The 13667-nt window shown below is 42.0% G+C and overlaps 1 protein-coding gene across 5 annotated transcripts in view; it reads left to right on the top strand.

Annotated features, from left to right (window-relative positions):
* The first annotated feature begins 368 nt into the window (after positions 1-368).
* The window catches only part of sh3gl3a (SH3-domain GRB2-like 3a), a 115597-nt gene continuing 102298 nt past the window's right edge, over positions 369-13667 (top strand). The window contains exon 1 of one of the 5 annotated variants that reach the window (XM_048562997.2): positions 369-584. In XM_048562997.2, the coding sequence (XP_048418954.1) occupies positions 540-584 (45 nt within the window). In that variant the 5' untranslated portion in view covers positions 369-539. Of the gene's footprint in view, positions 585-1479; positions 1502-10735; positions 10888-13667 lie in introns of those variants that run through there. The other 4 variants (XM_059639210.1, XM_059639213.1, XM_059639211.1 and 1 more) reach the window with 4 other exon arrangements.

Raw genomic sequence — 13667 nt, 5'->3', positions numbered from 1 at the left:
TTCAAGTTGGATAAAGACCCTTTGCAAAACTATAGGAGGACATCTTTTTGGCAAATTCATTCTGATTGGATTATAGATTTCCAACAACTTTGCTTTAACTTTAATTAAATGTGTAAGTAAACAAAAAAACTAACCAGGGCCTTGCTTTCTTAGCAACGTATCACACCACAAGTGTTCCCCCGTGAAGACGCTGACTCCTGAGGGAGGGGATTTAAAATGTAAATGAGGGGGCGGGGTGTTGCGGCGGCGTGACGCCCATGCCACCGATTTGCATACGCCGATTGACAGCGGCTGCGGCCAATGAGGAGGCGGAGAGGGTGTTGAATGGGGCGATGTAGGATGTGGTAAAACGATACAGTGTCGCTGTGACAGACTGTGTTACTGTAGCAAGCTCTGGGACAAGTATCCGAGTGCTCAGCTGGCATTGCAACTGGTATACATGTAGCAACTGGAACAACAATAAGACAGCTCTGTCTCCCAACCTTCTTCCCCCCCCCCCCCCCCCCCCCCAAACCCACCCTCCTTACAAGAGGGTCAAGATGTCGGTTGCCGGCTTGAAGAAGCAATTCCATAAAGCCAGTCAGGTAGGAGACGCCCCATGCCGCCAAGATCACTTTACTGCCTGCCCAGTTGTATGCGTGTGTGCGTCTGTGTGTGCAGCTTGCAGGCTATGCAATCTCTCCTTTAATGGATTTAGACCCAATAGCGGTAGCCACAGGTTATGCAAGTATGTATGCAGGCTGCTAGATAGCAGCACCCCCCTTTGGATAACGATTAATTACAGATTCGGCTTCAACTACATTAATATGATTTATTTTATCTCCCAATGTGCAAATGACTTTTTAATTTTTTGTGCCACTCTGAGACAGACAGTCCCCTCCCTATCTTATTTATGTAAGCCATCTCTCCACAAATTCGGATTTAATTGTTTAAATAAACATAGCCCTCACTAGGTAATGCTAGCATTGAAAGACTGGTGGAGAGCAGACCTGGGTGTTTGGGCCTTTTTGGCTGCTTTCCCACCTCACAGGAGGGTGTGCTGGGCTGGCTTTCTCAGCGCGTCTCACTCTCCCCGAAAATGTGCTGCTTCCTTCGGAATTCTGTGTTCTGTATTGTATTATTAAAGCTCCAACTTGATAACGCATACAGGACTGTGGCATTGTGCTTTTGGAAACTGCCATTCTGTTCAAAGTGAAATGTTTGTGTACATGCCTGTGGTGTTTCATAAAATTGAATTGGCACGGTTTGGTTTGTGATAGTTCAGAAGACCATTAATGACACCGAACGCGCACACCTTGTTTGATGAAACTGCTGCATTAAGGTGGATGAATGGTTGACTAGAAATGTAGACATGTCTGTTGTTCCATTGTGGCAATGATAATGTGTTGTGTTTCCTTGATACAACCATTGGTGGCTACAGGCAGGCTGACAAAAGCAGCGACACACATTTTCAAAGAACTGTAAAGAGGATGACAAAAAATCTTAAACATACCGGAGTGTGGTAAGAGGAGTGTGTCCTGCTGTTTATTGTTGTTTGAATTAGACTGATGGAGAAATTCAAATTCGTGTGATTTTTAGTAAACATGCTTTATTGATGTACTCGCAGGCAGTTATGCTTTAGTATAGTTTTCACTGACAATCTGAACGTATATGTGACTAACTTTTTAGCCTTGTGTATGGAATGAATTGAGGATTCGACATAGGATTTCTTTTTTGAATTTTGTAATTCCTAAAAATTTGAACCACTTTGAGCTACCACGTAGATGTTGTACAATGTGTCGACATTACATGCTCCATTTTTCCCCGTTTCTCCATTAGATTTTCTTATGAACGTAAAATGTTTCTCCACATCTATATTAAGGCTGTCAATCTTTAGAGATTAGAACCTGTTTTTAATTATGATTTGTTCATGATGCCTTCTTGCAATTGTAATTTGCATGGCTGACATTTTGATATAAGCAGTCTGGCTCCTGCATGGATAGTAGGGAACTGCCAATGTTGGAGAATCCGAGATAACAAGGCGTGGAGCTGGATGAACACAGCAGGCCAAGCAGCATCAGAGGAGCAGGAAAGCTGACGAAGATGGGTCTAGACCTGAAATGTCAGCTTTCCTGCTACTCTGATGCTGTTTCCAGCATGGCCTCTGATACGCAGACCTTACTTTGTGTTCCTAAACAAATTAATAAAACTTAAGACTACTAAGGGTTGGAAGAAGTACAAGTAAGTTGCTCCCTCACTTGTCTTAGGCCTGACCAATCTGCGAATAAGTTCATCTGGCTAGTGAAGAGTAGTTTCTTCTGTTTGGGCAAGAGAAACTTGTATTGAACAGGAGCTGGTTACGAAAGGATTGCAAAGAAGTGGGTTTGAAGTTGGCAGTATTGATCTAAGAAATGAGTGTAGGAAAAATTACCAAGTAGTGAGAAGAAGATTGCAGAACAAATCACGCAAAACTGGAAGAGTTATAAGTGGTTTAAAAAAACCCTTTAAATTGCCGTAATATGGGATTACATTGTAAAAGAAAAGGGAGCTAAATTCCTTCAATATTATATAGGAGGACATTTTTTTGATTAGCATGTTTCCAGCTCAAGAAGGATGGTAGCAGTGTCGGATCTAGTTTAGCAAAAACTGAGGCAACTGGAGATACAGTCTCAAAGTACTAGATGACACTATGATTCTATGGAGTATATTTCAGTTGGGGAGCATTTAGGAAAGATCGATCTTAATATCAAGAAGTTTAGAATTGTTGTGGATGAGACCAAACAAATTAGGTGTGTTAAAATGTAACACGAAGATAGATAATTTCAGTGATTTCAAATGGTCTCCACAGTTCTTGCTTGTGTTCAGTTGTAAGTGTCTATTACCTCTGTATTTTCCACATTATTGCTATTACATGAGAGGTTAAGTTTCAAAAATAAATCACATGAAATATATTCCATGGAATATAAAAGCAGTGATGTGCTTCTGAGACTTTATAAAGCTCTAGTTTAGGCCCCATTTAGAATACTGTGTCCAATTTTGGGTCCCACACCTCAGGAAGGACATACTGGCACTGGAGCGTGTCCAGCGGAGATTCACACGGATGATCCCTGGAATGGTAGGCCTAAAATACGATGAACGGCTGAGGATCCTGGGATTGTATTCATTGGAGTTTAGAAGGTTGAGGGGAGATCTAATAGAAACTTAAAGATAAGCATGGTTTAGAAAGGGTGGACCCTGGGAAGTTGTTTCCGATAGGTGGGGAGACTAGGACCCGTAGGCACAGCCTTAGAATTAGACGGGTAAATTTAGAAGGGAAGTGTGGAGACATTTCTTCAGCCAGAGAGTGGTGGGCCTGTGGAACTCATTGTCACAGAGCGCAGTGGAGGCTGGAACGTTAACTGTCTTCAAGGCAAAGATTGATAATTCCTTGTGAGATCAAGAATTTAAGGGCAACAGGGAGAGCGCGGGTAAGTGGAGTTGAAATGCCCATCAGCCATGATTAAATGGTGGAGTGGACTCAATAGGCTGAATGGCCTTACTTCCACTCCTATGTCTTTTGGTCTAAAAAGCAATCTAAAACTTTCAAGAAGACTATTTAAATACTGACTTGTGCAGTTTTTAATTTAATGTTGCAAGTAGTTCATAACTCAACAAGGCAAAATAAAGACAGCAATAAATTGGAGCAGTTGGGACTGTTTTCTAGGAGACGATCTGATGGCACTATTCAAAATCATGAGTGGCCTGGGCAGATTACATAGGAAGAAACCATTATCACTTGTGCAAGGTTTAAGACTAAGAGGACTAGGTAACGGGCAGAAAAATAGCACTTAGTGAAATACATATTCAGTGAACCAGTACAGACTCAATGGGCCAAGTGACTATCCCCTGCACTGTAGCAACCTGATTCTGAAAGATTGCATTACATGAGCAATATGGAAGTCAGGACAGAGAATGTGCCTGCTTTTTATGCACAATGCTGAATAGAGATAATGGGAACTGCAGATGCTGGAGAATCCAAGATAACAAAGTGTGAGGCTGGATGAACACAGTAGGCCAAGCAGCATCTCGTGAGCACAAAAGCTGATGTTTCGGGCCTAGACCCTTCATCTGATGAAGGATCTAGGCCCGAAACGTCAGCTTTTGTGCTCCTGAGATGCTGCTTGGCCTGCTGTGTTAATCCAGCTTCACACTTTGTTATCTCACAATGCTGAATATTTGGTCATAAAAATACATTCCCTCCCAAATTGAAATACTTTGAAAAGTTAAAAACTTACCTCATGATATTTATTTTATATATTGTATGCCAAGCAAGTTTTGAAAATGTTATGAGCGTAAACTGTAGAGAAACAATGGGATGATTGAAGTATCAAATTGTCAAATATTTTTGGGTGTTGTTTCCTATTTGATGTACACCCTTTTTGTGTCTTATGTAGGGAAGGCTTTCCCGAATCAGCTTATCAATGAAAGACCAAATGTGTTAAACTGAAATGAGGGCTTTGCCATCTGTGTGTCCCATATTTAAACCACTCCTTGTAGCCAATCGGTAAGATGCATGTGAATGGAGTTGGAATTAACTTGTTGATTGAAGTTGTCTGCTGTCCCAGATGTACTTGATGCATTTTCATAATATTCTGCAGAGCTGAACTTTGTACAGAGAATTGAGAGTACAAATCACGCACCTTTAGCCCCCTGTCAGCTGTCTTATTGTGTGTTGCACGACACTATTGAAGTAGTTGTTATTGTCTGCTGTTGTAATGCAAGTATGCCCCGTACCTCCTACACAGAGGACAGGTGCCTTTCACGATGACGTCACATGTTGCAGCAAAGTCGAAAATGAAACAAAGAACTGCAGATCATGGAAATTTGAAACAAAAACAGAAATTGCTGGGAAAATTCAGCAGGTCTGCCAGCAACTGTGGACTGAAAGCGGAGTTAACTGTTCTGTTGTTTTTGCAAGAAGTGTGTATCAGGGAATGCAGATTGCGCATTCCTGTTTAGAATGCAGCATCCACAACTGTGTTACAAGATTTGTAATTTAATCGGGTACTTTAGATGACACCAAAAGCATTTGCAAGAAAAGGACAAACTGTTCAAAACAGTTTTCCACGCTTGAGATAATTTACAGCCTTGAATTCATGTTCTGTGTTATTTTGTATAAAAATGTATTTTGTTGTTTAAAAGTTAACTCACAAGGTATGTTTTATTAAATACGGCCAATTTGCCCTGCAAAGAAATGCTAATTTCTTCAGATGCTTGAATGCTGTCCCTAAAATTCACACAAAATGCTGTCTTCCCCATCACCAGCTTACCAGATATCATTATTTCTTCCATTGTGATAATGACCACTTAAACTTGACATTAGCTGTATTGTTTTTGTATAGTGTGACATAGTGCTTAATTCATTTGTAAAGTAAAACAGTATGGTCTTCAATATCATGTGCAGGATAGGAGACTGCAAATACTGTGGTCACCTTGCTTAGGCAGTTTCTTGTCCGCAGCCTAGCTTTTGCTGTGAGGTGTTTACAGTTAAATAGGTAAATTTGAGAGGCTGCGGTTCTCCTTTAGAAGAAAATATTGAGAGGAAATTTGGTAGAGATGAAATGATAAGGGGCTCAGACAGGGTAGAGTGAATCATTGTTGGTAGCCGTGGCTGGGAGCTAGAGGACGCAGACTTAATGATTTCCAAAAGAATTGAGGATCAATCATGATCTAGAACTGAAAGAAAGTATTGCAAGATGCTGCCTGGCTTCCTGTGTTCTTCCAGCCTCCTGTTTCTCTACCTTGAATTCCAGCATCTTTACTTGGAATTAATTTACTTGGAATACTGCGTCCAGTTCTGGGCGCCCTATTATAGGAAAGATGTGGATGCTTTGGAGAGGGTTCAGAGGAGGTTTACCAGGATGCTGCCTGGACTGGAGGGCTTATCTTATGAAGAGAGGTTGACTGAGCTCGGTCTCTTTTCATTGGAGAAAAGGAGGAGGAGAGGGGACCTAATTGAGGTATACAAGATAATGAGAGGCATAGATAGAGTCGATAGCCAGAGACTATTTCCCAGGGCAGAAATGGCTAGCACGAGGGGTCATAGTTTTAAGCTGGTTGGTGGAAAGTATAGAGGGGATGTCAGAGGCAGGTTCTTTACGCAGAGAGTTGTGAGAGCATGGAATGCGTTGCCAGCAGCAGTTGTGGAAGCAAGGTCATTGGGGTCATTTAAGAGACTGCTGGACATGCATATGGTCACAGAAATTTGAGGGTGCATCCATGAGGATCAATGGTCGGCACAACATTGTGGGCTGAAGGGCCTGTTCTGTGCTGTACTGTTCTATGTTCTATGTTCTATGTTCTATTTTAAGGAGTGCCTTTCATGACCACTGTCTCAAATTGGTTGTAAAACACTTAAATTGTTTTTTGAGGTGTAGTCAACCTTGGAATGTATTTGTACGCAGCAAACTCCCCATTTTTTTGTTTAAAGATGCTGGTTGAAGGACTAATATTGGCCACAATGAAATGTCTCTAGATCGTTCTCCATTGCAGCCACCATCAGCACTAGTTGCCTTCTCTAAGAAACCCAGTCTTATCATGACTCTGCTGGGTTGCCTTTACTGGTTTGCCATGTTCGACCCAAAATCATCCAGAAACCTCCTCGAATTGCAACATCACCTGACTCATGGAGCTCCTAGAGGACACCAGAACTGACAACCTGGAAGCATGCAGATGAGAGACTTTTATCATTCTCCATGCACTCTTAACAGCACTCCGACAGGCTGTGTACAGCCTATGTTACATTAAAGCGCTGCTGCCTCAAGCAGGCTGTCCAGTAAACCTGTTCACTGAATGCATTTTTTCCTGCTATTGCAAAACAAGAAACCTGTTTTAACAAACTCAAATGGACTACAGAACTCAGGAATTCAAACATCTTGCATCTTTTAAGGCAACCATAATGTCGATTATTGGTGGGAAACAGTTGACAGGATGGATCATACTCCAGCTGGTGGAAAGACATTTCTGGTTTGTATGATTCTGTACCTTACTTGTGGAAATATGTTTTAGCAGCCGTAGTGCAGTACACGTGGTGTCCCATGTATTGTCTGAGTAAGAACAGTTGAGTTAACATTCACATGTAGTTAACATGTATCCTCCTCTTGTTACAGATATGCCACTCCCCAAAAGCAGCAAGCCACTTCCTGAATGACGAGTCTCACCCCAACATTGAGCTTCATTCAAAATTGAAGCAGACATCAGAACAGTTTATCTGGCTGTAATCTCATTGTTGCTTGTAGAAAGTTGCTGTGCATAAATTGGCTCCCATGTTTCCAAATGTGACTACACTTCAAAAATATTTAATTGGCTGTGAAGTGCATTGGATCATTTTAGAAATCATGAAAGGTGCTGTTTAGATGTAAATTCTCTCTTCACAGATACTGAATAATCTATATCTATTTTCTGTTGTGTACACCAAACAGTGTGAAATGTGTTGACAGTTGTAAATTGTATGCAAGTCCAACAAATGTGTCAAGCAGGTCAGCGTGATATATGCAGTGTGTGGGTGAAGTGAGTTTGAAGTTTTCTGTTTTTTTGTGATGGCTTGCTTCTCGTTTTCAGGCTTCATTGTTGTCCAGTGGAGATCTGAGAAAGCAAGCCAAATGTGTTAGTCTTTTCCTGCCAGTCCGGCCTCGCCATTGCCAAATCTTCAGCTGTGACTTGCGGCAGCACTGAAATTGGTACCAAGCTGAAGCTTGAGAGGAACTCTGAGGTAGTTTAGACCCCATACTGGCATTGTGCAGGCAGACCAGCGTGTGTCATGCTTTGAGCCAAGCTCCCAGCTGTGCGTGAATAGCTTCACTGCCTTATTGGTACCTTGTGAAACCTAAAGGCTTAGGGAATAAACCCTGACACAAATCAAAGGGAGACTAATGTCAAAATCTGAGCAATTTTGCAATCAAGTTGCTGCCAAATGCCCTGCTTTGCCTTTGGACTCGAGCAGATAGATTGGTAAAGGGAACCCTAACTTTTGGGTAGTGAAAGGTATCCAAGTCTAGTCTTCTGCCCTGGCATATGTAGAGCATAAGCATTAGAGACAGCGGCTATAAATCATGAGTCCAACATGAATGGCATAGAAATGGGTTCTATGGGCTCTCTCCACCTGTGGTAAGGATCGTCATTTCTCACTGTTCAGCCAACACCAACTTTGCACAGCCCGTGATTAAGAAGCTTGCTACATCACCTTCAGTTGTTGAATGGATCTTAATCTCTACTCATCAAGCGGATGGATCCAGCATTAAAAGCTTGAAAAGATTTTTTGAAAAAAAGAGGATGTCAAATCTTTGGCAAGCTGGAATGTCAGGACCATTTGCACTCGTTTGACTGTTTGCAGTTGGTGGATAGCTCACAAGACAACCCATAATTGACATGGAAACTTGACTAGAGTCCTGGAATGGGCAATAAGAAACAGAAAGCTTGAAAAGGAGCAAGAGCAATTGTGTGGAAGGGTTAGCCTGGGAAATGGTTGTAGGTGACGTGCTCACCAGGTGTGTATCTTTGGGAGTAGAAGAAACATCGCTAAAATGACACTGATCATGTCATGCAAACTCCGGACACAGGTAGGGGAGCAGCAAGCAGCAAAGTCAAGGAGGGTTGTGGTGAGTGGTGGCCTCTCTGGGACTGGGAGAGGTTATTCCAAATTGGCATCAATTGGGTCTTGCACATTCTGTTGGCCCCAAGGCAAAACATTGCTAAAATGAATGTACTGATGCTAAGTGGGCATACCATTCTTATTAAATCCAGAATGTTAAGCTGAAACATCTTCGTTTACTTGCAACATTTTAAATCCAATTGATTTGGATTACTATGTATGTTACCTTCATTGATCTCATCAGGACATTCAGCCTAATGTGGACTTATCTGTACTCAAGACATAGGAGCAAAATTAAGCCTCTTGGCCCACTGAGTCTGCAGTACCATTCATTCATGAGTGATATGTTTCACAACCTCATTCTCCTGCCATATCCCCATAACATTTAATCCTGTTAATAAACAACAGATCTATCTCTGTTCTGAAATGCACTCAATGACTTGGTCTCCACAGCCTTTTGTGGCAATGAGTTCCACAGATTCCCCACTCTCCGACTGAAGAAATTCTTCCTCATCTCAGTTCTACAGGGTCACCCCTTCACTCTGTGCCCTTGGTTCCTAGTCTCTCCTACTAGTGGAGACATCTTCTCCACGTCCACTCTATCCAGGCCCCCTCGGTATTTTGTATGTTTCAATGAGATCCCACCCATCCTTCTAAACTCCAAGTGCAGTCCAGAGTCCTCAACTGCTTCTCCATTTGACAAGTCCTTCATCCCCAGGATCATTCTTGCAAACTTCCTCTAGACCACCTCCCAGACTGGCACACCTTAGACACAGACCCAGTACTGCTCACAATATTCCAAATTTGGTGTGACCCCCATAGCCTCATACAGACTTGGCAGTACATCTCTGCTCTTGTATTCAAGCCCTCGCAAAATAAATACAAACATTGCTTTTGCCTTCCTGCTTGTCAAACTCAACCTGTATGTTAATATTAAGAGAATACTAAGCTAGGACTCCCAACTAGGGCTGCTGCAGATTTCCAAAGCTTTTCCCCAGTTAGAAAAATAGTTTATACCTTTATTCTTACCAAAGTGCATAATCTCATATTTTCTCATGTTGTATTCCATCAGCCAAGTCTTTGACATCGTGTTTAATCTGTTCAAGTCCTTCCGCAGCCGCACTGCCTGATCCTCCACGTGTTTCAGTGGAGAAAACTTGAGCAATTTCAACAGTAAAACAATGTGATAATGTCTTGTTCGTGACAGCTAAGAGCTTCATCAGAACTCTTCTGAGGTCCGCAGTAGGGTCAGACATTGTTCCATTCAGGTATGTTCTTTCTCTGTGCTGCTGTGTTTAAGCATCCAATCATCTAGAGGATGCTTACTTGTCTAACAAAATGGCAGAAATATTTTCAATCTCTTTTACCTAAGGTGCACCAATGTCGGTCAATACTCATCCAAATGAGCATTCTAAATTAAACAAAACCTTCAGTGGCAAATGGATTGTGTGTCTCGTGTCAGTAAAGAGTTTGATTTGACCATTAATTTCAAGAAGACAAATGTCATTCTCAAGGATGCTGTCACACTGCTATCAGTCAGCACTGATGATGTGACAGTGGAGTTTTGAGATTTGTTGATATTTCACATAGCTAGGTTCCACGATTACCAGCAATCTGCCATTGTATGCTGAAATCAACATGCAACATTGCAAAATCTGCAATTTTGCCTGAGCTGTGTAAGAGTATGGAAAAGTTTGAGGACTGCATACGTCAAATTTATCAGGTTGTATCCTCCATGTACAGATGAATACTGGGAGATCAGGGCAACAAATGCTATTCAAGTGACAAAGTCTAAACCATTTCTCCCGTCATTGTCACAAATACATTCTTGGCAAGACAAGATTACAACTTGGAGACCCTGGAGTATACTACTTTCATCAGAATGTACCCATTGCTAAGCCAGTGACATCTGAATGTGGCTTGGCTGGTGCATCAAAGGGCTGGCAGTCATACACCAAAAACCCTTTTGTGCAGTGAACTGGCCAAGAGGTTAGAATCTCCTGGGTTTCTTTACTTCTATCCTGCTTGAAAATGTCTTAATAAAAATATAGTAGACATTCTCAGCTATGAGGAAGTCACTGATGACCATGATCATGACCTTTCACAGAGACTGAAGGATGACTCAATCAGAAACTGAAAGCTGAACAAGTTGAGAAGAGAGCCCAGAGAAAGTCAAGGCTAGCCAAACATGGGTCCTTCAGCTACTCTGCAGCAAATGCCGTGCCTGAATGCAGCCCAGAGTCACACCAGAGTTGCTTAGTACGCAGCTGACCATCAAGGTACTGTCCACTTCCTTAAATGTATGTATGTATGTCTGCAAAATGAAGGAGCTGGTCATCAACTTCAGGAAGGGGAGTGGAGAGCAGCCCCTATCTGAATCAGTGATGCCGAGGTGAAGATGATAGAGAGTTCCTGGGAGTAAATATTCTCAACAATCTGTCCTGGTCCACCCACATTGATGCTACAGTCAAGAAAGCACACTAATGCCTCTAATTCCTCGGAACACGAAGGAACTCCGGCATGTCTACAGTGACTCTTACCAATTTTTATAGATGCACCATAGAATGCATCCTTTCCACATGTATCACAGCTCGGTACAGCAACTGCTTTGTCCAAGACTGCAAATTACAGAGAGTTGTGAATGCAGCCCTGTCCATCATCCAACCAGCATTCCTACCATTGACCCTGTCTATACTTTGGGCTGCCTTGGGAAAACAGCCAACATCATCACAGATCCTTCCCACCCCGCTTATACTCTCTTCCTCCCTCTTCTGTCAGGCAGAAGATACAAAAGTTTGAAAACATATACCAACAGGTTCAAGAACAGTTTCTTCCCCGCTGTTATCAGACTTACTAATGGATCCCTCATACATTAGTGTCGATCTTTCTCTGGAGCCATAACCCAAACTCTGCATTCTGTTCTATCACCCTGATGTACAGTATGAATTGCCTGGATCGCAAACAAAACAAAACTGAGTCATAGAGCCCTACAGCACAGAGACAGGCCCTTTGGCCCAAACTGGTCCATGACGACCAAAATGTCCATCCATGCTAACCCCATTTTCCTGCACGTGACCCATATCTTTTTAAACTTTCCCTTTCCGTGTATTCGTCTAAATGCCTTTTAAATGTTGTTACTGTACCTGCCTTAACCACTTCCTCTGGCAGGTGATCCCATATGCGTACCACCCTCTGTGTAAAAAAAAAAGTTGCCCCTCCAGTTCCCCTGTATTCATTCCCCTCTTACCTTAAACTGAGGCCCTCTAGTCCTCGATTTCCACAACCCTGGGAAAAAGACTGAATGCATTCACCTTATCCATGCCTCTCTTAGACTTCTTTGAGATTTGCCCCCTCAGTCTTCTATGCTGTAAAGAAAACAGTCCTAGCTTGTCCAGCCTCTCTGTACAACTCAGTTCTGGCAACATCCATGTAAGTTTCTTTTGCACTCTTTCCAGTTTATAATATCCTTCCTATAGCATGGAGGCCAGACTGAGTAGGGATGGCAGTTTCCTTCCCTAAAGGACATTAGTGAACCAGATGGGCTTTTCCTGACAATCGACAATGGATTCACAATCATCATTAGACTCTTCATTCCAGATATTTATTGACTTCAAATTGCACCAGTTGCCGTGGCAGGATTTGAACCTGAGTCCCTAAATGTTATCTGGGGCTCTGAATTAACAGCCCAGTGATAATGCCACTAGGCCATCACCTCATTTTTCACTGAATGTCAACACATGTAACAATAGTAAATCAAATCAAGTCGATTTATAGCTATTTCAGATTAGTAATGTTGAATGTGGGTTTTATAGGCTGACTACCATAAGAATAAAATTCAAGTACTTTATTGCTTCTGTCAGGAAAGCTTGGATATTCACTTTCACCAAAGTGACTTCCGTTATGTCCCTTGCTCCTGAGGGAGCTGATGCTGGCTCCATAATGCTTTAAGTATCCTGCCCGAATACTCTGTTCTTAATCATCAACTTGTGAAGTGAGTTTCACAGTGCAGTGCCTTAAAACCAAGTGTAGTTCTGTTCTGAGCAGTTTGATAGCTAATTCTTTTCTAGCAGAAATGTGAATAGAAACCCTGGGGACTGAAGTTCAGTTGCTAAGTTGTTGCAGTTCAGCCGACTCCCAGCTGGAACCTCCTAACACGAGCAGTGCTTACCCCTGTCAAAGTGGCCATTCTAATAAAGATAAACATAAAGAAATTGTAAATGTTTTAATCCACCGACATCCATTGTTACCTATTGAAATTATGCTTGAATATGATATTGAAAGTTATACAGGGGTTTCTGCTGTAATGTGTGTTCTGACAGAGCGAATTGGCTATAACGCGACTGATGAATAAGGGAATGCTGTTTCTAAAATGTGATCTTCGTATTGGCTATAATGTGATTCCATGGAGTATGCGTCAACATCGTGTGGTTGTTTTGCGGGCTTTGTGCTGAGCATGCGCAGTGTTAGCGCTGAAAGAGTCTCCGTGCCAGCATCACGTGGTCATCAGCGCTCCCTGCGAGTACAGCACTCTGGTTTTATTTTTGCTAATTCTGCCGTGTTACCCACAAAAATGTGAGGATAAAGTGATAAGAATGTTAGTAAGAAGCAACCAGGTGATGAAAGCCAATCCCCAAGAAACAGTCAGAAGACAATGAACCACAGCCAAATACTTGTGGATTAACTGTTTGTTTTGCTGTAACCCTGCACCACAACTGCACTTGAAGATAATGATGATGATGATGATGACAACCCTTAGGCTCTGTATTAACAACACTGCAACCTCAAAACCACCCCTCCCATCAAGACATCTTGACATTTTTTTCAAGACAAGGTATTAAATTTCCTTTTATTTCATTATTCAATACAAATTAAACATTTATTCAAGCTGTGCTATCCTTTGTGTTGTGATTGTTGAGTGATACCTTTTGGTGGTCTGCCCTACACCCACTTTTCCCAGTGCGCAATTTTCTATAACACGATGTTGCGCAAGAATGCAACTGTCGTATTCTAGCAGAAGCCCCTGTATCAGGAATTAGCTTAAAGGGATAATAGAATCCTT

This window comes from Stegostoma tigrinum, chromosome 33 (genome assembly GCF_030684315.1).
Source record: "Stegostoma tigrinum isolate sSteTig4 chromosome 33, sSteTig4.hap1, whole genome shotgun sequence".
In the NCBI taxonomy this organism is placed as follows: domain Eukaryota; kingdom Metazoa; phylum Chordata; class Chondrichthyes; order Orectolobiformes; family Stegostomatidae; genus Stegostoma; species Stegostoma tigrinum.
This window is presented reverse-complemented; position numbering and strand designations above follow the sequence as displayed.